General features: G+C 35.2%; 1 protein-coding gene across 18 annotated transcripts in view; it reads left to right on the top strand.

The window, feature by feature from the left end:
* Tbc1d5 (TBC1 domain family, member 5) overlaps positions 1 to 23,495 on the top strand; it is a 516,940-nt gene that overhangs the window by 169,259 nt on the left and 324,186 nt on the right. For 16 of the 18 annotated variants that reach the window (XR_010054624.1, XR_005488952.2, XM_039084056.2 and 13 more), the window contains one exon: positions 3,508 to 3,639. The exons of the other annotated variants lie outside the window; for them this stretch is intronic. Coding sequence is in view for 14 of the 16 variants with exons in the window: in XM_039084056.2 (XP_038939984.1) it covers positions 3,543 to 3,639 (97 nt within the window). In the remaining 2 variants the exon portion in view is untranslated. The remainder of the gene's footprint in view (positions 1 to 3,507; positions 3,640 to 23,495) is intronic. 18 annotated transcript variants of the gene reach the window in all.

The raw sequence follows: 23,495 nt of genomic DNA, 5'->3' as shown, positions 1-23,495 counted from the left end.
TGTCTTGTTGTTTGATATTGTTGTTCTTCCTATGGAGTTACAAACCCCCTTAGTTACCTCAGTCCTTTCTCTAACTCCTCTCTGGGGACCCCATTCACTCCAATGGTTGGCTGCAAGCATCAACCTCTGTATTTGTCAGGCTCTCCCAGAGCCTCTCAGAAGACAGCTATATCAGGTTCCTGTTAGCATGTACTACTGGCATCCCCAGTAGCGACTTGGGGAATGGATCTCCATGTGTGGCAGTCTCTGGATGGCCATCCAGAGACTCTGGATGGTCTGTGCTCTATACTTTGTCTCCATATTTCCTCCTGTAAGTATTTTGTTCCCCCTCCTAAGAAGGACTGAAGGATCCACACTTTTGTCTTGCTTCTTCTTGAGCTTCATGTGGTCTGTAAATTGTATCTTGGGTATTATGAGCTTTTGGGCTAATATCCACTTATCAGCAAGTATATATCAGGTTTTGTTCTTTTGTGATTTGATTACCTCACTCAGGATGATATTTTCTAGTTCCATCCATTTGCCTATCAATTTCATGAAATTGTTTTTTGATAGCTGAGTAGTACTCCATTGTGTAGATGTGCCACATTTTCTGTATCCATTCCTCTGTTGAGAGACCTGGGTTTCTTCCAGCTTCTGGCTACTATAAATAAGGCTGCTATGAACATAGTGGAGCATGTATCCTTCTTGTATGTTGGAGGATCTTTTGGGGATATACCCCAAAGTTGTATGACTGGGTCCTCAGGTCCAATTTTCTGAGGAACTACTAGACTGATATCCAGAGTGGTTGTACCAGTTTACAATCCCACCAGCAATGGAGGAGTGTTCCTCTTTCTCCACATCCTAGCCAGCATCTGTTGTCACCTGAGTTTTTGATCTTAGCCATTCTGACAGGTGTAAGGTAGAGTCTCAGAATTGTTTTGCTTTGATTTGCATTCCCCTGATGACTAAGGATGTGGAACATTTTTTTTTTTAGGTGCTTCTTGGCCAATCAATATTGCTCAGTTGAAAATTATTTGTTTAGCTCTGTAGCCCATTTTTTAATAAGGTTATTTTATTCTCTGGAGTCTAACTTCTTGAGTTCTTTATATATTTTGATACTAGCCCTCTATCTTATGTCTTTTCCCAATCTGTTGGGAAAAGCAAGTGTCCTGTGCTTGATCTTAGAACGTAAGCCATTGTTGTTCTGTTTAGGAAATTTTCCCCTGTTCCCATGTGTTCGAGGCACTTCCCCTTTTTCTCTTCTATTAGTTTCAGTGCATCTGGTTTTATGGGAGGTCCTTGATCCACTTGAACTTGAGCTTTGCACAGGAGATAAGAATGGGCCAATGTGCATTCTTCTACATGCTAACCAACAGTTGAACTAGCACCATTTGTTGAAAATGCTGTCCTTTTTTCACTGGATGGATAGCTTCTTTGTCAAAGATCAAGTGACCACAGGTGTGTGGGTTCATTTCTGAGTCTTTAATTCTATTCCATTTATCTAACTGCCTGTCTCTGTACCAATACCATACACAGTTTTTTTTTGGGGGGGTTGTTTGTTTGTTTTGTGTTTTTTGTTTTGTTTTTGTTTTTGTTTTTTTTTTAACCACTATTGCTCTATAATACTGCTTGAGGTCAGGGATGGTGATTCCCCTAGAAGTTCTTTTATTATTGAGGATAGTTTTGGCCAGCCTGTGTTTTTTGTTATTCCAAATGAATTTGCAAATTGTTCCTTCTAAGTCTACTAAGAATTGAGTGAAGCTGTAGATTCCTTTTGGCAAGATGGCCATTTTTACTATAATAATCCTGCCAATCCATGAGCATGGAAATTCTTTTCATTTTCTGAGATCTTCTTCAGTTTCTTTCCTAAGAGACTTGAAGTACTTCTCATATGGATCTTTCACTTGCTTGGTTAGAGTCACACCAAGATACTTTATATTATTTGTGACTATTGTGAGGGGTGGTATTTTCCTAATTTCTTTCCCAGCCTGTTTATCCTTTGAATAGAGGAAGTCTACTGATTTGTTTGAGTTAATATTGTACTCAGCCACTTTGCTGAAGTTATTCATCGGGCTTAGTAGTTTCCTGGTGGAACTTTTGGGCTCACTTAAGTATACTATCCTATCATCTGCAAATAGTGATATTTTGACTTCTTCTTTTCCAATCTGTATTCCTTTGACCTCTTTTTGTTGTCTGATTGCTCTGGCTAGGACTTTGAATACAGTGTTGACTAAGCAGGAAGAGAGTGGGCAGCCTCATTTCGTTTCTGATTTAAGTGGGATTGCTTTCCCTGGCTGTCCTGGAACTAGCTCTGCAGACCAGGCTGGCCTCACATTGACAGAGACCCACTTGTCTCTGCCTCGTGAGTGCTAGGATGAAAGACCTGTGCCACTACTGCCCAGGCATCACTGCCATTGACATTAAAAAAAATTTGCTGCTTGCACAATTTTGAATAGGAATTTATAAAAAATTTTTATGAGGGGACATTATAGTTTACACATTTAATTTGTACTTTATGGACATCGGAAGTACAAAAGTAGATTAGGGAATAAATCACCTTTCTGTTAATATGATACAATACCAACTTATTGAAGGACAGTTCTATTTGTTTCATATTTTGCATGTCTCATTCAGTGCTTAGTTGGTGGAATTGTCAGAGAAAGGCTGGAAATCCCTAGTTAACTCACTAAGTATCAAATAACCACAGTATAAAGGAAGTTTTTTGGTATATATAAGTCACATGTTGACACCGTAAAACTTTACATTTAGTTCATGCTTTTTGTAGTACAGGAACTGCAATTGCAGAATTTTAAAAAAGAAGGCAATCATAAATATGACAGGTGACTATTGAGTCCATTCATGGGGCCTGAGCTGAGAGCTCCTATTTAATCACAAATTGTTTACATAAATTGTGATAACTGTATAATGGAGTGCCAAACAACCCTTAGAAATTGCAATTTAGACACAAAGATAACTCATGACAACTTAGTAATAATTTATTGTAACTTAGTGATAGTTGTACCTAATCAGTATGTTTCCATGGTGGATCACATTGATAACATGTACTCTAAAAGACAAATATCAAGTATAATACAATAAAATTTTAGCAACGTTATTTTATATTAATTTTATTGTGAAAAATTTTAATTGGCTGTATTTTTTTGTGTTTTTCATGTTCTTACTAAAGTGTAAATTGTTACTCTGTTTAACAAATGTTCTAAAACTGAGATTTTTGCAAAAACTATCAGTAAAATTCTTTACAAAAATTTTAATAGAAATAAATGTTAGTCCACATTGAAGTAAAGATTATAAGTGAACTCCAAAGTTTTTTAAAACATTGTTTACATGGACGTTTTTGACATGGATTTGCTCTTCGGCACATGTCCTCCAACTTGTAGTAACAGACAGGTTCTGCATCCTATAGAAAGCTTGTTGATGTCTGCAATGCTCAAATCACTTCATTCTTTCTACTATTCCTTCCCAACCATAGCAAAAAATACATTCCTCTTTGTTTTTCTTTTTACCTAGGCAATTACTTTTGGTGACTGTCTCTACCCTGTGCAATGTATAAGTCTGTGTCTGAAACTAGACATCCTCTGCAGTCAGAAGAACAAGAAGTAGGCATTGACCCCTTGTTCAGTTATTCAAACAAGCCAAGAGGTAAGTGTTCTGTGTAGATGCTGTGTGCATATGCTAGCAACTTACCAGAGGCCCTTCAGTGAGTCAAACCCAACTTAGGAATATTTTGTTAGATATCTGTAGAATGCTGCTGATGCTACTGAATCCCTGAAAAAGTTCCCTTTGTTTCGAAGGTAAAAGATGCAGTAACTAAATGATTAATAATACATTGTCATTCTTTAAGAAAAGTCATATACCAGGATGTCTTTAATCTAGGAAGTCATTGCTGAAATACAAACACCCTTGTCACATTTATTGTACGTAATCTGGGCTTGTTGGTGCTGAGTCTCCAGGTAATTACTCCCTCCTCCCTGCATTAGAATGAGCTCAGTTCTAGGATGAACTTTTAAATAAGGTTTCACACTTTTCCTTTCTTTTTGTAAGTAATTGAGATTTGTATTACAGTCTTGTTGCTATGTACAGTAAAATTGTTAAATTGTAGATCATTGAAAGCTATGACCTGTTCAGGTTCTATTCTTTGAAAATGCCTTAAATATGTTTGTATCTGAACTATAAATAATTTTTTTTTGATTTTTACTTCATAGTAGACTTTCTCAAAAAGGCAAGTTTGTAAAAACTTATCCTTATATTGAGTGATTCATGAAGCATTTTAAAAATTTCTTCCTCAAATGGCTATTAGTGTTTTTCATTCATAAAATACATATATCAAGATATTAAAATCTACTTCAAACAAATTATTTGAAATAATTCATTTTTATGCTTTAAATAATGTTATTTTTACCTGTATACTGATCTTACGTTCTATCATGACATTTTGGTAATTTAAAAAACTGACTCCTAAAATGGTCATTTCTATTAAACAAAAACTCTTAATTTTTGTGTTTATTGATTTTATGTGTGTGTGTGTGTGTGTGTGTGTGTGTGTGTGTGTGTGTGTCAGAGAGAGAGAGAGAGAGAGAGAGAGAGATCCTTTAATGCCTTCTACATCGTGTAAATGCTGTTGATATTTTATTGAAGATAGTAGCATTTGACTTTCAAAATTATCTTGTGGTTTTATTTTGTGTTTCTTATATAAGGACCCCAAAAGACTGCTGTTTAGAATTTGAGTATGAAATTAATTTTTATTATTTCATTTGAAGTATCTTAACATTTAAATTTAATAACTGTACAAAGTACCTATAATTCCATAGATACTTTAAAAGTGAACGTATATTTGTGTTAGAAGGATATGAAACAATTTTGCCATTATTTTTCAGAATATTTTTTGTTTATATGCTTATTTGAGAAAATCGTTTTCTGCTGTGTTTTAAGTGAATATTTTTTCCTCTGGGCTATTTCATTAAATATTGAGCATTTTAAAAACCTGGTTAAAACATTTTAAATTAATTTTATCTTATATTGTCTAAAGGAATGAGTAGTTACCTTTCCTGAAAGGGATTTTCATTTATATCCTAGCCTAACATTTCTGTGACATACCAAGTTATTAGGACTGAATTGATGTTTTAAAGTGCCATTAATTCATTTACCCCAAATGTTCATTAACAATGTAAATGTATGCTGATGTTCTATGAGACAAGGAAGTGACTAATGACTCTTCCAACTAACAACACTTAAAATGAATAGAAACTTTAGATAGCTAATCTTGAAGTAATCAAGACCCTCATTCAGCTTGGCATCTCTGTATGCTCTAAAACAGCTGTCAACTGTTAAAAATATATACAAAACACACATACGCTCAGGCACGTAAGGACAGAAAGATATGTAAATAACTAGTTTTTCTAAGACATAAAGGTTACTAACCATCGTGAGTTTTGTGTGTCTTATGTGTAAACATTTTGCATCAAGTACCTAGCTGATCTCCTGTGGGTGCACTTTGTGCACACATACAAATTGTGTATTACATTTTCTTGGGGTTGTCATATTTACTTGAAGAATCTTCACCTTTAGTTTTTATTAATTTGTGTCTCACATTGGGTCTGTTGAAATATTTTGAAGCTCTTTTTACATTCCTGCAATACACTGTAGGGGATTTGTGGGTACACAATGACTCTTTGTCTAAACAGACAAACGTTAGTAGATTTTCTGCCTGGAGTCATCTGCAATTAAAAACAACCCTGTTAGAAATTCCATTTGTAAAGCAATCGTCTGTTGTTTCAAATCTGGATTCTAACATTTCTAAAGAAACAGCACTAGTAAATGATTTTGAGAATTCTTTTGAGATTAAAAAAAATGAGATTAGATTTTTTTAAAACCTCATTTTGTATTTTTATGGGGGCAAATAAACAACTGTCCTTATATATGTGTGAAATCGTATAGCACATTTCTATGTTAATTATACTTTTAATATTTTTCCAAATAATAACCAGTTCAGAAATATATATTCGCAGTGCCTTATCAAGTTTGATCTTGTGCTTACATTATCACCTTAAAGTTTGACCAGATATCCATAATTCCATTCAAAATGACACAATATTTTTGAATTTCATAATTATTTGTTCTTACCATATGTATTAATGATAAATAAAAGTGATTATTTTTGAGTAAGCTGATAGTCTGGGGATTTAGTGGATGTCGCTAAGTTGAGTCATTAGGATTATGACTTGTTTCTCCATGTTATATCAACTTAGGCATTTACTATTGTTGAGAAAGATTTTCCTCTATAGGGTGTTTTTGAATGTAGTATTTTGTATTATATTGCCAAAGTTTTACCTTGTGTTTTATGTGACACAACAATGTGCTTCTTACTTTAACTTTAGATAAACTGTTACTGTTGAACATTATTTATTTATTTCAAAGCTTTCTATCCTCAGAAATATTTAAAAGTTATCTATTTAAAAATATAAATTGCCAGGAGATGGTGTCATCTACCTTTAATCCCAGCAATACAGAGGTAAAGTCAGGAGTCAGGGAGAAGGAGAAACCAGTCGTCTTAGTTTTAGGCCAACTTGGTCTATACAGGGAGTTTCAGAACAACCATGGCTGCACAGAGGAACCCGTAGTAGGAAAAAAGTACAAAAACATGCAAAGTACTTTAAATCAAATATTGTCCCCAAAATCTTGTTTGTCCTGTTTTCCTCATTTCCCTACCCTATATTTTCAGAACTAGGAGGGAATGACATTGTCAGTTACTGACACATCTTGGAGTTAGCTTCTATATGGTGGAAATGTGAGCATTGGATGAGTGACTGACCTCAACCACAACACTGTCACCAATCTGTATCTTAAAACAAGTTATTATGTATTATATTTTATTGAATGGCTGATATTTCATTGAAATTATTATTTGTTTATTTATAATACTAGGTAATCAGACATGTTGACATGATAGTTAATAAATTAAAGCAGTGTTAATAAGGGAATAGGTATAACAGAAATACATACTCTTGTTTCCTTTGTTTTGTTGTGACAGGGTCTCATTATATACCCTGTCTGGATTAGAACTCACTATATAGGAAAGGGCATGTGTCCTTGAGTTCACAGCAAGAGATCATTTGCTGTCTTCCTCAGAAGTGCTGGAATTAAAGCCATGTGCTACCTTCCTCGCTCACTTGTTTACTATCTAACAGAGAAAGTCTTATAGACCCTGTACCAGATTTTAGCTTATTTATATAAAATATTTAATGAAAATTTAGTATTTATTTATTATTTGAGATTTCATGGGTTTTGATTATGCTAACCCCTTCATTTCTCTCAGTATGCCACTACTCTTCAGCTATTCTTTCAGATCCACCTTGTGTGTCCTCTATTTTAACATAACCCTTTGGGTACAGTTTGTGTTGTTCATGAACATGTGGATGTGGAGCTGTCCATTGGAGCCTGGTAGCCCTGTCAGGGTAAAGCAAACAGATTCTCCCTCCTGCTATTAGTTAAGCTTGGGGCTCCCTTTCTTGTCAGTGCTAGAATGGTGACATGTTCTATTGTTTGCGCCTGTCTGTCTCTGTCTGTCTCTGTCTCTGTCTCTCTCTCTCTTTCTCTCTTTCTCTCCATGTAACACTTTTTATTATTTGATATTTTATTCAAATGTTATCGCCTTTCCCAGCTTCCCCTCCAGGGAGAGGATCCCCTATCCCATACCCCATTTCCCCTCCCTCTGCCTCCATGAGTGTGCTCCCACCCCCTCCCACCCACTCTCTCCCACCTCCCCACCCTGGCATTCCCCTACACTGGGGCTTCAAGCCTTCACAGGACCAAGGACCTCTCTTCCTACTGGTGTCCTACATTCCACACTCTGCAACTTATGCTGCTTGAGCCATGGAGTTGGTTGCTCTATGTGTACTCTTTGGTTGGTGGTTTAGTCCCTGGGAACTCTGGGGTTCTAGTTGGTTGATACTGTTGTTCTTCCTGTGGGGTTACGTAAGCCCCCTTCAGATCCTCCAGTTGCTTCTCTAATTCCTCTATTGGGGAACCAGTGTTCAGTCCAGTGGTTGGCTTCTAGCATCCACCTCTGCATTTGTCAGGCTCTGCCACAGCCTGTCAAGAGACAGCTAAGTCACACTCCTGTCAGCGAGCACTTCTTACCATCAGCAATATTGTCTGGGTCTGATGTCTGTATATGGAATGGATCCGCAGGTGGGGCAGTCTCTGGATGGCCTTGCAGTCATTCTCTGCTCCACACTTTGTCTCCATATTTCCTCCTGGAAATATTTTTTGTTCTCCATTCTAAGAAGGTCTGAAGCATCCACACTTTGATCTTCCTCTTTCTTGAGCTTCATGTGGTCTGTGCATTGTATCTTGGTTATTCCAAGCCTAATTCCAAGTGGCTAATACCACTTATCAGTAAGTGCATACCATGTGTGTTCTTTTTTGACTGGGTTACCTCACTCAGGATGATATTGTCTAGTTTCATCCATTTGCCTGTGTATTTCATGAAGTGGTTGTTTTTAATAGCCGAGTGGTACTCCATTATGTAAATGTACCACATTTTCTGTATCCATTCCTCTGTTGAAGGGCATCTGGGTTCTTTCCAGCTTCTGGCTATTATAAATAAGGCTGCTATGAACATAGTGGAACACGTGTCCATGTTATATGTTGGAGCAATTTTTGGGTATATGCCTGAGAGTGGTATAGTTGGTTCTCAGGAAATACTATTTCCAGTTTTCTAAGGAATTGCCAGATTGATTCAATCCCACCAACAATGGAGGAGTGTTCCTCTTTCTCCACATCCTCGCCAGCATTTGCTGTCACCTGAGTTTTTGATCTTAGCCATTCTGACTGGTGTGAGGTGTAATCTCAGGGTTGTTTTGATTTGCATTTCTCTGATGACTAAGGATGTTGAGCATTTCTTTAGGTGTTTCTCAGTATTCAATATTCCTCAGTTGAGAATTCTTTGTTTGGCAATGTACCCCATTTTTTTGTAGCTGGAGACCGAACCCAGGGCCTTGCGCTTGCTAGGCAAGTGTGCTACCACTGAGCCAAATCCCCAACCCCCACGTACCCCATTTTTATAATAGAGTTATTTCGTTATCTGGAGTCTTAACTTCTTTGTATACATTGGATATTAGCCCTCTATTAGATGTAGGATTGGTAAAGATATTTTCCCAATCTGTTGGTTGCCATTGTGTCCTATTGACAGTATCCTTTGCCTTACAGAAGCTTTGTGATTTTATTAGGTCCCATTTGTTGATTCTTGATCTTAGAGTGTAAGCCATTGGTGTTCTCTTCAAGAAATTTTCCCCTGTGCCCATGTGTTACAGGCACTTCCCCTCTTTCTCTTCTATTAGTTTCAGTGTATCTAGTTTTATGTGGAGGTCCTTGATCCACTTGTAATTGAGCTTTGCGCAGGAGATAAGAATGGGCCAATGTACATTCTTCTACATGCTGACCAACAGTTGAACCAGCACTATTTGTTGAAAATGCTGTCCCTTTTTCACTGGATGGTTTTAGCTTCTTTGTCAAAAATCAAGTGACCATGGGTGTATGGGTTCATTTCTGGGTCTTCAGTTCCATTCCATTGATCTACCTGTCCGTCTCTGTGCCAATACCAGTTTTTATCACTATTGCTCTGTAATATAGCTTGAGGTCAAAGACAGTGATTCCCCCAGAAGTTCTTTTATTGTTGAAAATGGTTTTTGCTATCCTGGGTTTTTTTGTTACTTGCAAATTGTGCTTTCTAACATTATGAAGAATTGAGTTGGAATTTTGATGGAGAGTGCAGGAGCATGGCAGCATTCATAAAGGCATGGTGCAAGCACAGCTGAGAGTTCTGCACCTTCATTGGAAGACGGCTGGCGGAGGACTGAATTCCATGTAGCTAGTGTGAAGGTCCTAAGCCCAGGCCCACAATGACACACCTATTCCAACAAGGCCAAATATCCCAATAGTGCTACTCCCTGAGCCAAGCATATACAAACCATCACAATTGTTTATACTATGTTTAGGTATGGGCCTTGAATTCCTGATCTTTCTAAGACTTTTATCATGAAGGAGTGTTAAATTTTGTCAAATGCATTCTCAGCATCTAATGACATCGTCATGTTTTTTTTTTCCTTTGAGTTTGTTTATATAGTGGATTATGTTGATAGATTTCCATATATTGAACCATCCCTGCATCACTGAGATAAATCTTCATAATAATGATTGATGATCGTTTTGATGTGTTCTTGGATTCAGTTTATAAGAATTTTATTATCTTTGCATCAATATTTATAAGAGAAATTGCTCTGAAGTGTTCTTTCTTTGTTGGGTCTCTGTATGGTTTAGGTATGAGCATATTTGAGGCTTCATAGAAACAAATTCTGTTTCTATTTTGTGGAATAGTTTGAAGAGTATTGGTGTATTAGGTCTTCCTTGAAGGTCTGATAGAATTCTGCACTAAACCTTCTGGTCCTGGGCTTTTTTTGTTTGGGAGACTTTTAATGACTGCTTCTATTTCTATAGGAGTTCGGGACTGTTTACATGGTTTATCTGATCCTGTTTTAACTTTGGTAACTGATATCTGTCTAGAAAAATTCCAATTTTATCCATGTTTTCCAGGTTTTTTGAGTAGAGGCTTTTGTAAGTGGATCTGATGATTTTTTGAATTTTCTCAGTTTCTGTGGTTATATCTATCTTCCTTTACATTTCTGATTTTGTTAACTTGGATACTCTATGTGTGCTCTCTGGTTTATCTATCTTGTTGATTTTTCTCAGTGAACCAGCCCCTGATTTTGTTGATTCTTTGTATAGTTGTTTTTATTTCTACTTGATTGATTTCAGCCCCTTACGTTTGATTATTTCCTGCCCTCCTCTCCTCTTGGATGTATTTCATTCCTTTTGTTCTAGAGCTTTTAGGTGTGCTGTCAAGCTGCTAGTGAATGCTCTTTCATTTTTGAGGCACTCAGAGCTGAGTTTTCCTCTTAGCACTGCTTTTCTTCTATACACATATGTCTGGGTATGTTGTGTCTTCATTTTCATTAAATTCTGAAAAGTCTTTAATTTCTTTTTTATTTCTTCCTTGACAAAGTTATCATTGAGTAGAGCATTGTTTAGCTTTCATGTCTTTGTGGGCTTTGTGTTCTTTTTGTTGTTATTGAAGAACAACCTTAGTCCGTAGTGATCTGTTAAGATGCATGGGATTATTTCCTTCTTTTTGTAGCTGTTGAGGCATGTTTTGTGACCATTATATGGTCAGTTTTGGAGAAGGTACCATGAAGTATTAAGAAGAAGGTATATTCTTTTGTTTTAGGATAAAATGTTCTACAGATATCTGCCAAATACATTTGTTTCATAACTTCTGTTAGTTTTACCATGTCTCTATTTAGTTTCTGTTTCCATGATCTGTCCATTTATGAGAGTGTGTTTTTGAAGTCTTCCACTCTTACTGTATGAAGTGCAATGTGTGCTTTGAACTTTAGTAATGTTTCTTTTATGAATGTTGGTGTCCTTGCATTCAGAGCATATATATTCAGAATTGAGAAATCATTTTTGGTAGATTTTTCCTTTGATGAGTATGAGGTGTCCTTCCTTACCTTTTTTGATTGCTTTTGGTTGAACATTGATTTTATTTCATATTAGAATGGCTACTCCAGCTTGTTTCTTGGGACCATTTGCTTGGAAATTTTTTTCCAGCTTTTTACTCTGAGGTAGTGACTGTCTTTGTCACTGAGGTGTGTTTCCTGTATGCAGCAAAATATTGGATCTTATTTATGTACCTAGTATGTTAGTCTGTGTCTTTTTATTATGTAATTGAGTCCATTGATATTAAGAGATAGTAAGGAAAAATGATTGTTGTTTCCTTTTATTTTTGTTGTTAGATGAGTAGTTATGTTTGTTTGGGTATCTTCTTTTGGTTTTGTTGAAAGATTATTTTCTTGCTTTTCCTACGGTGTAATTTTCTCTCTTTGTGTTAGGGTTTTCCATCTTTTATTCTTTGTAGGGCTATATTTGTTGAAAGATATTGTATAAATTTGCTTTTGTCATGAAATTTCTCCATCTATGATAATTCAGAGTTTTCCTGGGTGTATTAGCCCAAGCTGGCATTTGTGTTCTTTTAGGGTCTGTATGACATCTAACCAGGATCTTACATCTTTTAGAGTCTCTGATGAAAAGTGTGGTGTAATTCTGATAAGTCTGCCTTTATATATTACTTGACCTTTTTCCCTTTCTGCTTTTAATAATTTTCTTCTTTTGTTCATTTGGTCTTTTGATTATTATGTGAATGGGGAATTTCTTTATCTTTTTTTTAAAGCGAGGGAAGTTTTCTTCTATAATTTTGTTGAAGATATTTACTGGCTCTTTAATTTTGGAATCTTTGCATTCTTCTTTACCTCTTATCCTTAGGTTGTTCTTCTCCTTGTGTCCTGGATTTCCTGGATGTTTTGGGTTAGCAGCTTTTTGCATTTTTCATTTTCTTTGACTGCTGTGTCAATGTTTTCTATGGTATCTTTTGCACCTAAGATTTTCTTCTCTATTTTATTCTGTTGGTGATTACGTGTATGGCTCTTGATCTCTTTTCTAGGGTTTTTGTTTGTTTGTTTGTTTGTTTTTGTTTTTGTTTTTTGTTTTTGTTTTTTAATCTCCAGCATTGTCTCCCTTTGTGATTTCTTCCTTGTTTCTATTTCCATTTTCAGATCCTGAATGGTTTTGTTCAATTCCTTCACCTGTTTGGTTGTGTTTTCCTATAATTCTTTTTTTTTCTTTTTCTCTTTTTTTTCTTTTTTCTTTTTTTCGGAGCTGGGGACCGAACCCAGGGCCTTCCGCTTGCTAGGCAAGCGTTCTACCACTGAGCTAAATCCCCAACCCCTCCTATAATTCTTTAAGGGATTTTTGTGTTTCCTCTTTAAGGACTTCTGCTTGTTTACCTGTGTTCTCCTGTATTTCTTTAAGGGAGTTATTTATGTCTTTCTTAAAATCATCTATCTTCATCATAAGATGTGAATTTAAACTGGAATGTTGTTTTTCCAGGGTGTTGGGATATCCAGGACTTGCTGTGTTGGGAGAACTAGGTTCTGATGATGCCAAGTAGCGTTGATTCTTTTTCTTATGTTCTTGTGCTTGCCTCTCACCATGTGGTTATCTCTGGTGTTAGTTGGTCTAGTTCTTTCTGACTAGAGCCTGTGAGCCTGTGATCGTAGGTGTGTCAGCTCTCCTGGGAGATCAGTTCTCTCAGGGTGGGATTTGGGTGTAGAGAACTGTGCTACCGGGTTAGCTCTAGGGTGCTGATGGAAACCTGAAAGATTCTGTCCCTGGGTGTTCCACAGTTCCTATGCCCTGTGCTCTCCTAGTGGCTCCCTGTTTATCCAGTTATTGGAGTAAAAGTGGTGTTCTCATCTGTGAACTTAGGAGTGAGAGCACTTTTGGGAGACCAGCTCTCTATAGGTGGGATTTGGGTATGGAAAGTTGTGCCACAGGTTAACTTTGGGGAGCAGATGGAGGTGGGACCTGTGTGCATTGTTTTGCATTGAACGTGTTAACATGGAATGATGAATTGCAGGTCCAGAAAGTCAGTGGCCTTATGTTTTCACTCTTGTGGTTAGTAGTGTGGAATCTTTATTTTTGTGTTTCTAATTTGTAGTACCTGTTCAATCCAGGAAACTGGTAAGGAGCCATTGGTGGGGAGTGATCCTAATTAATGCAGAGAGGGGGTTTAGGAGAATGTGAATGTATGAAGGAAAAAGGGGAAACAAATTGTAGGGAGGGATAGGTAGATAGAAAAGACCATATGGAAACCTGATGTTCTATGAACTTTATATATCATATTAAAGGATTTCATTCGAGTTACCCTACTCGTGTTAAGCTCCTTTCAGAATCCACAGATTGTCAAATACAGAGCCCAATGCCAGGTATGCAACGGTGTGGGAAACCTCCACTAAATCTGTGTTCCCCAAGTTCTTGATTGCTCACCAGAATTGTCATTTTATCCTTTGAGAGAAAATATTACAAATTATAGAAAGAAATAAAGAGGGGCAGGCAGTGCTAAGAGTTAAAATTGGATAGCATTGCAATGGGTAATTATAAAATTGTTTGGGAAGGTCTCTGAAAAAGAAAGGACCTGGCTGTATGTGAACGACAAATATCCAGGCATTTAAAGATAACATCTGCAGGAAGAGTAGCACATCTCTTAATCAATTAAGATCCCAGGAAAGGAGTAGGAAACATGTTGAAATTGTTCACAAAATGGCATAGAATGGACTAGGTTAAGAAGTACTTGTAAAACTGGCCAACAAATTATAGATTTATTTTGTTTAAACTGAAAATTACTTAATAGTCATCTAACGTGTGTATGGACATAACAATTTCTTGTTGAGTCATATTTGCTCCCAACTTGATGGCATTTTCTAAGTGATAGCTCATTTATAGCTTTGGAATATCTTTAAAATTGATTTTTATGTTGTAGTCTTCCAAATGAGTGTTTGTTTCCTCAACATTTTAACAACTTAATTTGAATAATATAATGGTGAAATAATTTTTGCTAAGTCAGAAAAAAGGGTGCTATAAAATTTGACATATACCTGAGGATTCTTCTGTGTGTCTCATTTTATATCATACAGCAATTAAAAATATTCAGTGTATGTAGCCTAGCAAGACTTTTCTGTTGATCCAGGGTGTGTATATGAGCATACGTATACATGCACAAGTGAACTTGTATATATGCAAGTTTTATTTGGGGCAAAGAGGGCATGTAATCACTATTTTCCTTGTGCTGATGTAATGGAGAATTCATTCCTCTAGGACATATTAGAACAGTGTGTTTAATGCTCTTCATTTCAATTTGCTAGTATCACAATTAATACAATTAGGGTCACTTTAAATGAAACTATTAACAAATCGTCTAATTTACTTTAACAATGTCAATGTGTTCTCACAATTACATTTGCTTTAATTAGATATAAGCTATTATTTAATAGCATACTTCACATAGAAAAATGTGGTAATGAATTTTTACCTCTATTAAAAAAAAACTTTTAATGGCCTAACTGATTTTTGTACTAGAGCTTCTAGCTATAACGTGGTGGAAAACTCTTGGAAAATCAGAAAGGAAAGCTTGCAAAAATGTATACAAATACCAAATTCTTTTGGTATTTTTCATATTTTCATTATATGTCCTATTTGTTATTGTGTAAATATGATTAAAAATTGCTTATAGTTGTTATGGAAGGAAACGTGTCCTCCACAGGGTTAGTAGTGTTCCTTTCAATTTTGCCTTAATATTGCAGTGATATTTGATTTTTTTAATATAAGAAAATCACTCCCAATTAACTATGTTAATGAAGGAAAATTTGTATGTTTTATATAATATAATATAAAATAAGCAAAAATTGTCCTCAGATATACTTTGTTTTATATACTAACTGCGTATTTCTTACTTTAGTATTAAGGCTTGAATTCTGGAACAGTTTCTCAGAAGGACGTACAGAGTAGTTTCCCGCTCCTGTGATTCTCTTTTAAGAGGCTGTATGTTGTTATTTGTGTATACGTGACTGTGTTTTAGAGGATGTATGTTGTTATTTGTGTATACGTGACTGTGTTTAAGAGGATGTATGTTGTTATTTGTGTATACGTGACTGTGTTTAAGAGGATGTATGTTGTTATTTGTGTATACGTGACTGTGTTTAAGAGGATGTATGTTGTTATTTGTGTATATGTGACTGTGTTTGGGTCAGTGTATGCCACATGTATGTACATATTTAAGGAGGTCAGAAAATGGTATCAGATTTTTCAAACTTGTAACTAGAGGGAATTGTGAGTCACTTGATCTTGATGCATGGAGCAAACTCAGGTACTATGGAAGAGCAGCAAGTTTATAAATAGATATGATCCATATTATTTAATATAATAATTGTAAATTCAGAATCCTTTGGCCCAGTTTCATCAATTCACTAAGTTTCTGTTACTTTAGGGTTCTAATTTTTTTTGGCCTATTAGTAATAAAAATATTTGTAGAGATATAAATTTAAAATAGAACATATGTAAAAGATAATTAGGTATTAAATATTTAATGAAAAATGTGGGAAGCTTAGAGGATGTAGAGTGAAAAAACTAATTACATCTCATTTCACAGAGATCAGGACTGTCTTCTATTTTCTCTTTTTTCCATTAGTCCCCTTCCCTACCTCTACTGCCCTGCTTCTTTCTCCCCTTCCTCTTCTTATTCCGTTAAGAAAATGTATTGAAGGGGCTGGGGATTTAGCTCAGTGGTAGAGTGCTTACCTAGGAAGCGCAAGGCCCTGGGTTCGGTCCCCAGCTCCGAAAAAAAAAAGAACCAAAAAAAAAAAAAAAAGAAAAGAAAATGTATTGATAGTAGATCAGTTTTCTTCCACTTCTTGCTGGTCCATTTTATGTAAGTCTGATTCATCTGTCTGTCTGTCTGTCTGTCTGTCTATCTATCTATCTATCTATCTAATCTTTATTATATATTTTTATTGTATATACAATAATTTTCTTGTATAAATGTAACAAATCTTTATATAGTTTTATGATATTAATAAATATATGTTAATTGTTATTTATTTGCTATAGGATCTTACTGTGCACTCCTGGTTGGCCCAAGGCACTTTATATAGACTAGCTTGGCTTCTGACTGCTGGATGTGTCCCTTTCTTTGCCTCCTGAGTGCCAGCATTATAGGCATGAATTCTTAATTTACTCTTTATCTTCTGAGAAATTTTCTAGTACCCTTTTAAATAATGTCCTTTGGTTTTAATCCTTCTTAGTAGTCAAGATCAATTCACCTCATGTTCGAGCTGCAGCACCTCAGAAGAAATTACCAGTCATGTAATATATCCATTGTTGTCTGGATTGACTTAAAGAAAGCCAGGGGAAAAAGCCTTTATAGTCTGACCTTCTATATTTATTTAATTATCTTTCAACAATCAGACATGATTTCTTATAAAATTCAGTATTTACCCAGGATAGTCATATCATTGAAAGCAGACATTCTGACCCTAGAATAGACAGCGCAAGAATAGATGCAACCATATTTAAAGGGGTAAAAAAGAAACTCAGTCGAGAATAGTCTGTCCAACAGAGGGCACCGCAGAAGGTGGCCCTACGTACACGTTTGCAGGGAGCATAGAGTTTGAGCTAACCAAAATTAATACAGAATGAATTGTTAAGTCTAAATGAGGACATGATATCTAGATCACATGGGTTTGATGGTAGCTTTTTAGTTAAACTCTGAAAACAGTGTCCATAAAAGAATGAAAGAAAATTAAAAAGAGGAAAAAAGTACTAAGTTTAAAAATGGGCAAAGTAGAAAAGGAACAGAAACCATCGCTCGGATGATGCAACCACATTCCCCCAGAATGATGGTTTCTAAGCCATGTCTTTCAAGTCTGCTGCTTATGCATTCTCAAGCACGTTTAAAGTGGTTTGGTTTACAATGCACCTCAGTGTTTCTCTGAGAACAGGCCACGTCAATCCTGTTCTTTGGCTATTTGTTACTTTTGCTCATTAGTATATTTTTAAATATCTAACAGTTTAACAACTCTGGTAATAACTTTTATACATTTCTTATTATTTATGTTATTGATGAATAACACCATTTTATATGTCTAATCTTTAATTTTAAATTAAAACTTTCTTGTAATCATTGTACTATTACCGGAACCATAGAACCATATTGTTATTTTCTTTTCTCTCTTGATTTCAAATGGCCCCATAATTTATAATGTCTTAGCAAGGAAGATACCTTAATATACCTGTCAGACGACAATCTAAGGCCAAATTTTACTGTAGATAGATTCCTTAAATATTTTCTTCATAGTGTCTATATATATGGTAAATGGTTTAGGCTTGCAGGACTCGTCATGTTGATTACAAAGAATTATAGACATTAAGTGTCTGAATGTGGTTGTATGTATTCTACAAAAACATTCTTTAGCAGGTATGTTATTTGTGCAACCGTTATTGTGAGTAGACATGGTTCAAGACTTCTTTTTAGAATTGGAGAGGGAGAGGGAGAGGGAGGGAAGGAGGGGGGAGGGGGAGAGAGAGAGAGAGAGAGAGAGAGAGAGAGAGAGAGAGAGAGAGAGAGAGAGAACACAGTAACAAGCATCAGCTGTATGTGAAAGCCTTGGATATCTAAAAATGAAAGCGTTTCTTCATATAAAATAAGAAGCCTTATATAAAATAGACCCTTATATTGTGCTCCTTAATATCCTCTCTTAATTTTACAGATCAAAACCCTAACTAGAAATTTTTGTGGAACATTGCTGTATCATTCATTGGGTTTTTAATGTACTTAGTGTTTTGTCATTAAAACTGTCATCATAATTAGAAAGACTTTTTTCAACATTGATCCTTTTTTCCCTTTTGCCCAGTTGACTTGGCTAGAAATTCTAGTATAAAACTGAGTAGTTTTTTTTTTTTTTTTTTTTTTTTTTTGGGTTGTGAGCTTAGCATTCAAACAGCCCAGCCATCTCCATAGAAGGTAGTTCAGCACACATCTTTAATCCCAGCACGTGGGAGGCAGAGCCCCCCCCCCCCCCCATAGTCGACAGAGCAAGTTCCAGGACAGAGAATACTACACAGAAAAACTCTGTCTTGTAGGTCTGGTGATATTTCTGTTTTTCTGGTTATCTAGGTTGGTATGCTACTCATTGTTCATATAAAGAAATGGTTCTTGTTTGGGGCAAAATTCACAAAGAGTTAGCATTACTTCTTAATATTTAGTAGAATTCATCAGTGGTCCTTCTTCCCATGGCATTTATTGTTGGGAAGACTTTGATCATTAATTTAAATTTCTTCTTTCAAGTCTACTCCTATTATCTCTTCTTGAATCAGTTTTATTAACATTTGTTTTTAGGACTTTGTCCATGCTCATTGTGAAGTTTATTCATTTTCAGTTGTGAATAGTGCTTTTTCAAATGCTTTCTATTTCTATAAGATCTGGAATAACATCCCCATTTTTAAAGTAGTTCCCTCCCTCCTCCTTCCTCCCTGCCTTCCTCCTTCCTCCCTTCCTCCTTCCTTTCTTCTTTCCCCCTTCCTTTTATCCTTCCTTCCTTCTTTCATTCCTATGTCTAACATCACATTTGTGCCTTTTCCTTTCTGTTCCTTACTTAGTACATCAGAGTAAGCACTTAAGTTTTTTGGTCTTTAATTGAACCTTGTTTTTTGTTTACAAAGTATGGCAGCAGGTTTTGTTATGAGGATTCATGTTCCACACCTTTTGTAAGGAAATAATATTGCATACCACTTACTCATCATATCTTTAAGGATAAATAGTAAATGGCTTAGAAATTAATATTAGCAATGAAAAGTAGCCACATTGATACTGTTCTTTAAATAACCCAAGTAAGTGCTAATAGGAAAATTATGGTTACCTAAGAGGGGCACTTTCTTTAATCATTCATTTTGAGAGAAACTTGTAGGGATAAAATTATTATTTTCTTAAAACAATTGTTTGCATATAATAGTTAATAGTTATTAAATTTTGTTTATTTAATAAGTATATATTATATGGCAAATTGACACATATAAGTGATGCTTGTTAGCACATAGGTTCAATTATTTTAATGAAATTGTCAAGCATAATATTTTAATATTCAAATAGTATTAATAATGAACATTTAAGTAACTTCATTTTAAAATTAAAATCACAAGTATAGCTTAATACCATGTTAAAAACAAATCTTTTGATAAATTTTTTTAGTCATTTCCCTAAGAATATTCTAAATTTGACAAATTGTTGGTTTTTTTAATTATTTAAGAATAACATATTTGATGTATCTTAAATGACATATTTAAATATTATGTATATCTTTAATATATATATATATATATATAATATCAAATGATAGTTTTCCAAAATACTAACAGGAGTTGTTCTTATGAAAAAGAAACTACTTCATTTGTTCAGCTATCAGGTTAGAGGGCAAGTGATGAAATATTTACAAACTTGGGAAATGTTGGCCATTTAAACACATGCACACCATGCACACTCACACACAGATTAGTTATATGTTTATGCACAATCTGGCCTTTTAACAAAGAAAAATAAGGCTATATTTAGGCTGCCACTGGTAGAAACAAAACAGCTGAGACTTTAATGAACACCATACTGAGGGCATATAGGACATAAGGCAAATTAAGCAGGTTACAAACTGCACATCTTCTATTTAGATAAAGAGATCTCCCCAATCCTGACAAGGCAAGCAGATAGACAGAAACAGAAGGAGATCGTTTGTATCAATTTGAGGAACAGAGCTAGTTATGAAAGAAAATAGCCATACGACTCTTTCCTGGCGGAGTTGGTGTTTTCTCCCTGTTATCACACAAATAAATGCATACACATGGTTAACCAGTCTCCTTTTTATTTCATTTACAAGATATCAACACTATTAAGAGACTGTTTTTAATAGATGCTCTGGACACTCACAGAAATTTTAGTTATAGTAACCTGACAACTATGTCTAAAAGCTAAATATGAGTATTCTTTCATGGAACACCGTTTCAAATATAGCAGTTTTATCTGTGAAAGCCTGAATACATTAATGATGACAAAGAAGTTCCAGGGTGAGCCAACATTTGCTTTGTTGCGTTTGTAACATTTCTTGGTAAATTGAAACACAGATGTTACAGGTCTGTTTTAATGTGTTCTCCTCCCACTCCACATTTTTACACTAACAACTGTCTGTGTTTACTTTGCTAAAGTATATTTCTTTGTTGTTAGTCACTTCAAGTTTTAATTATGATTTTTACATGTTTTAAAGAGACCTGTATGGAGAATATTTTAGTATTTCCTTTAGTGTGTATGACTACACTCCAAAATGTGTTGTTACTCATGTTTAGAGTTTGAAGATCTTTTTAGAAAATCAAACTTTTTTCAGCTTTCATAGGAATTATATATTTCAAGGTCACTTACTTTGTATCTTAAATGAGAAAAAAAATTAATTTCCAAAAAATACAATTAAAATATTTTAGCATCTTTTTTTTTTTCTGTCTTAGGAAGTCTTTGATTGCTAATTTTTAAACTATTATCATTGTTAAAATTTTCACTTTCTTTTTGTGCGTTTTATATGAATTGTGTGTGCTATATTCAAAAGTGTGTACATCTGTGCACGTGGGTGTGCCCATGCACTTGCATGTGGAGACCTGAGAAGGACTTTGTTCCTCTGCCTTTTTCTCTCAGATAGCATCTGTCCCTGAGCCTGGAGTGCACAGTAGGGTTCAGTCTGGTTGGCCTGTGAGCCTCTGGGCGAGGCCTGTCTCTGTCTCTGTGGCTGTAGGTACGCACTGCTTCCACAGCTCTGCGTGTGGACTGAGCATGTAAACTCGGGCTTTCCTGCCTACACAGAAACAGCTCTGACCTCCTGAGCTGTCTTCCCGTTCCTCAGAGTTCTAATTTAAATATGTGTCTTTGTTTTAGAAAAATATTTCAATTTGAGACATTAATCTATAAAATATTTTGATTTACCTTCTAAGAAGGAAATAAAGGGAAAAAACTTTTAAAATTTAGATTATATACTACTTTAAAGAGAACCTTGGAAAGTTTAGTATTTTATTCCCATAGAATGTTCCTTTAAGTACACCTTTAAATGCTTTACACTTTCTATTTATAGATGTTTGCAAAATGGCTTTTAAATGAGCTCAGTGACTTAAAAGAGTGATGTTAGCCAATGCATGTTTAGTATATACAAATAATATATTATTATCTTTGGTTCAATAGCAAACTTTCTCTGAAGTAAAAAAAAAGAAAATAATAAGAATTTACTAATATTCACGGCAAAAGAATTGAAGTCATCAAGTTCTCTCGCTCGTGACTAGATCCGCAGCTGGGTCAGCAACATGGCTGACTCCTGAGTGAGGGGATGGCTGAGATGGAGGTCTATCTCCTAGCCAGCCACTTACCACTAAATTCTCTGACAGTAGCTGCTTTTCACAAGAACAAAGCTAAGGGTTCCCAAGGCTTCATTGTTGGTGCCTGTCACACCTACCTTATTTTGTTGGAAATGTATACCTGTCCACTAAACTGTCACTAAACAGTTTCACAATAATTTTATTCCCAATGTTTCCAAATATGGTAGCAGTAAAAATTATTGAATTTAATTAACAGTAATTGAGTGAGGTACTTTATGCCTTTACTCCCAGCACTATGAATTCAGAGGCAGGCAGATCTCTTATTTTTTACAGCAGCCTGGTCTACAAACTATAATAAATTTAAGAAATGATGAACTGGAAGAACACCAAAAAGCACAGAGCATTTTGACATACATTATGAAAACCATGAATAACTGTATTGTTATGATCCCACCAGTCATTGGTGGAAGGGTCTTAAACATGATGTTTTAATAGAATACCTGTACAGGCCAATGATGAGTGTTAAGATTAAATCAGAAACATATAATATTCAAGGATCTAATGGCTTCACTACTAGTCTTTCTTAAACATTTTTTAAAAATTCAATGATAAAGATAGATGGTAGTGGTGCATTCCCAGAGGCAGATAGATCTCTGATTTCCAGGACAGCATGTTCTACAGAGTGAGTTCCAGGTCAGCCAAGAGTGCACAGAGAAACCCTGACTTCAGAAAGCTTGAAAAAAATCAATGATTTTTAAATTCTTCAAAATATTAATAGATTCTCCCAGACATACTATGAGACTACTACTAGTACTACTTTGATATCGAAACCACATAAGGACACAAGAAAAGGAAAAAAAAAGATTTTTTATAGATACTAATTGTTTTTTTTATTTAATCATATCTTTATAATTCTGAGAATAGTGCTTAGTAATTTATTCTTAGTATATATATTAATTAGTAATATATTTTCTAACTTTTGAATAATTACTTTAATTACTTTAACTTTTTAAAGCTACTGTCTTTCAAGATTATAGGTTCAAATATCCTTGGAAACTTAATCCAACACTACATTAAAACATTCAACATGATTAACTGTACCTCATTCTAGAGGTGAAGTGACGTTTCAACAATAGAAATAAATAAATGTGATAGAATTAAGGACAGTGTTTATGAGTATCTCCGTAAATGCATAAAGGAAGTTGATTTGCATTTTCCTTACAAGAGAAAAAGTACAAGTTAATATAAAAGAACACAACATCACCATAATTGTGGCTAATCGTAGTCATCAACTAGGCTGTCTGTGGTGGTGTATGCCTTTAATTCCAGCATTTGGCAGGAGGATAGAAGTGGATCTCTGTTAGTTTAGGCAGGCCTGGTCTACATAGTTAGTTTCAAGACAGCTAGGGCTATGTAGAGAGACCCCCATCTCAATCAAACACACACAAATCCAATGGTGGTTATAGTCAATGAGGAAAAATTGAAGCTAAGATAATAACAGGCTACAGGCCACAGGATAGGTACAAATGTAGCCCAATGCAAAATTGTAAACTTAAAATATTATGATATTTGGGGAAGATTATTTTTTATAACTTGGTTGTACATTTCTTAAGAGTAAACTTTGCAGATGACAATTTAGCATTGTGATGTCAGGAAGG

This window comes from Rattus norvegicus, chromosome 9, assembly GCF_036323735.1.
Source record: "Rattus norvegicus strain BN/NHsdMcwi chromosome 9, GRCr8, whole genome shotgun sequence".
NCBI classification, from domain to species: domain Eukaryota; kingdom Metazoa; phylum Chordata; class Mammalia; order Rodentia; family Muridae; genus Rattus; species Rattus norvegicus.
The sequence above is the reverse complement of the archived record's forward strand: the minus strand, read 5'-3'. Positions and strand labels throughout refer to the sequence as shown.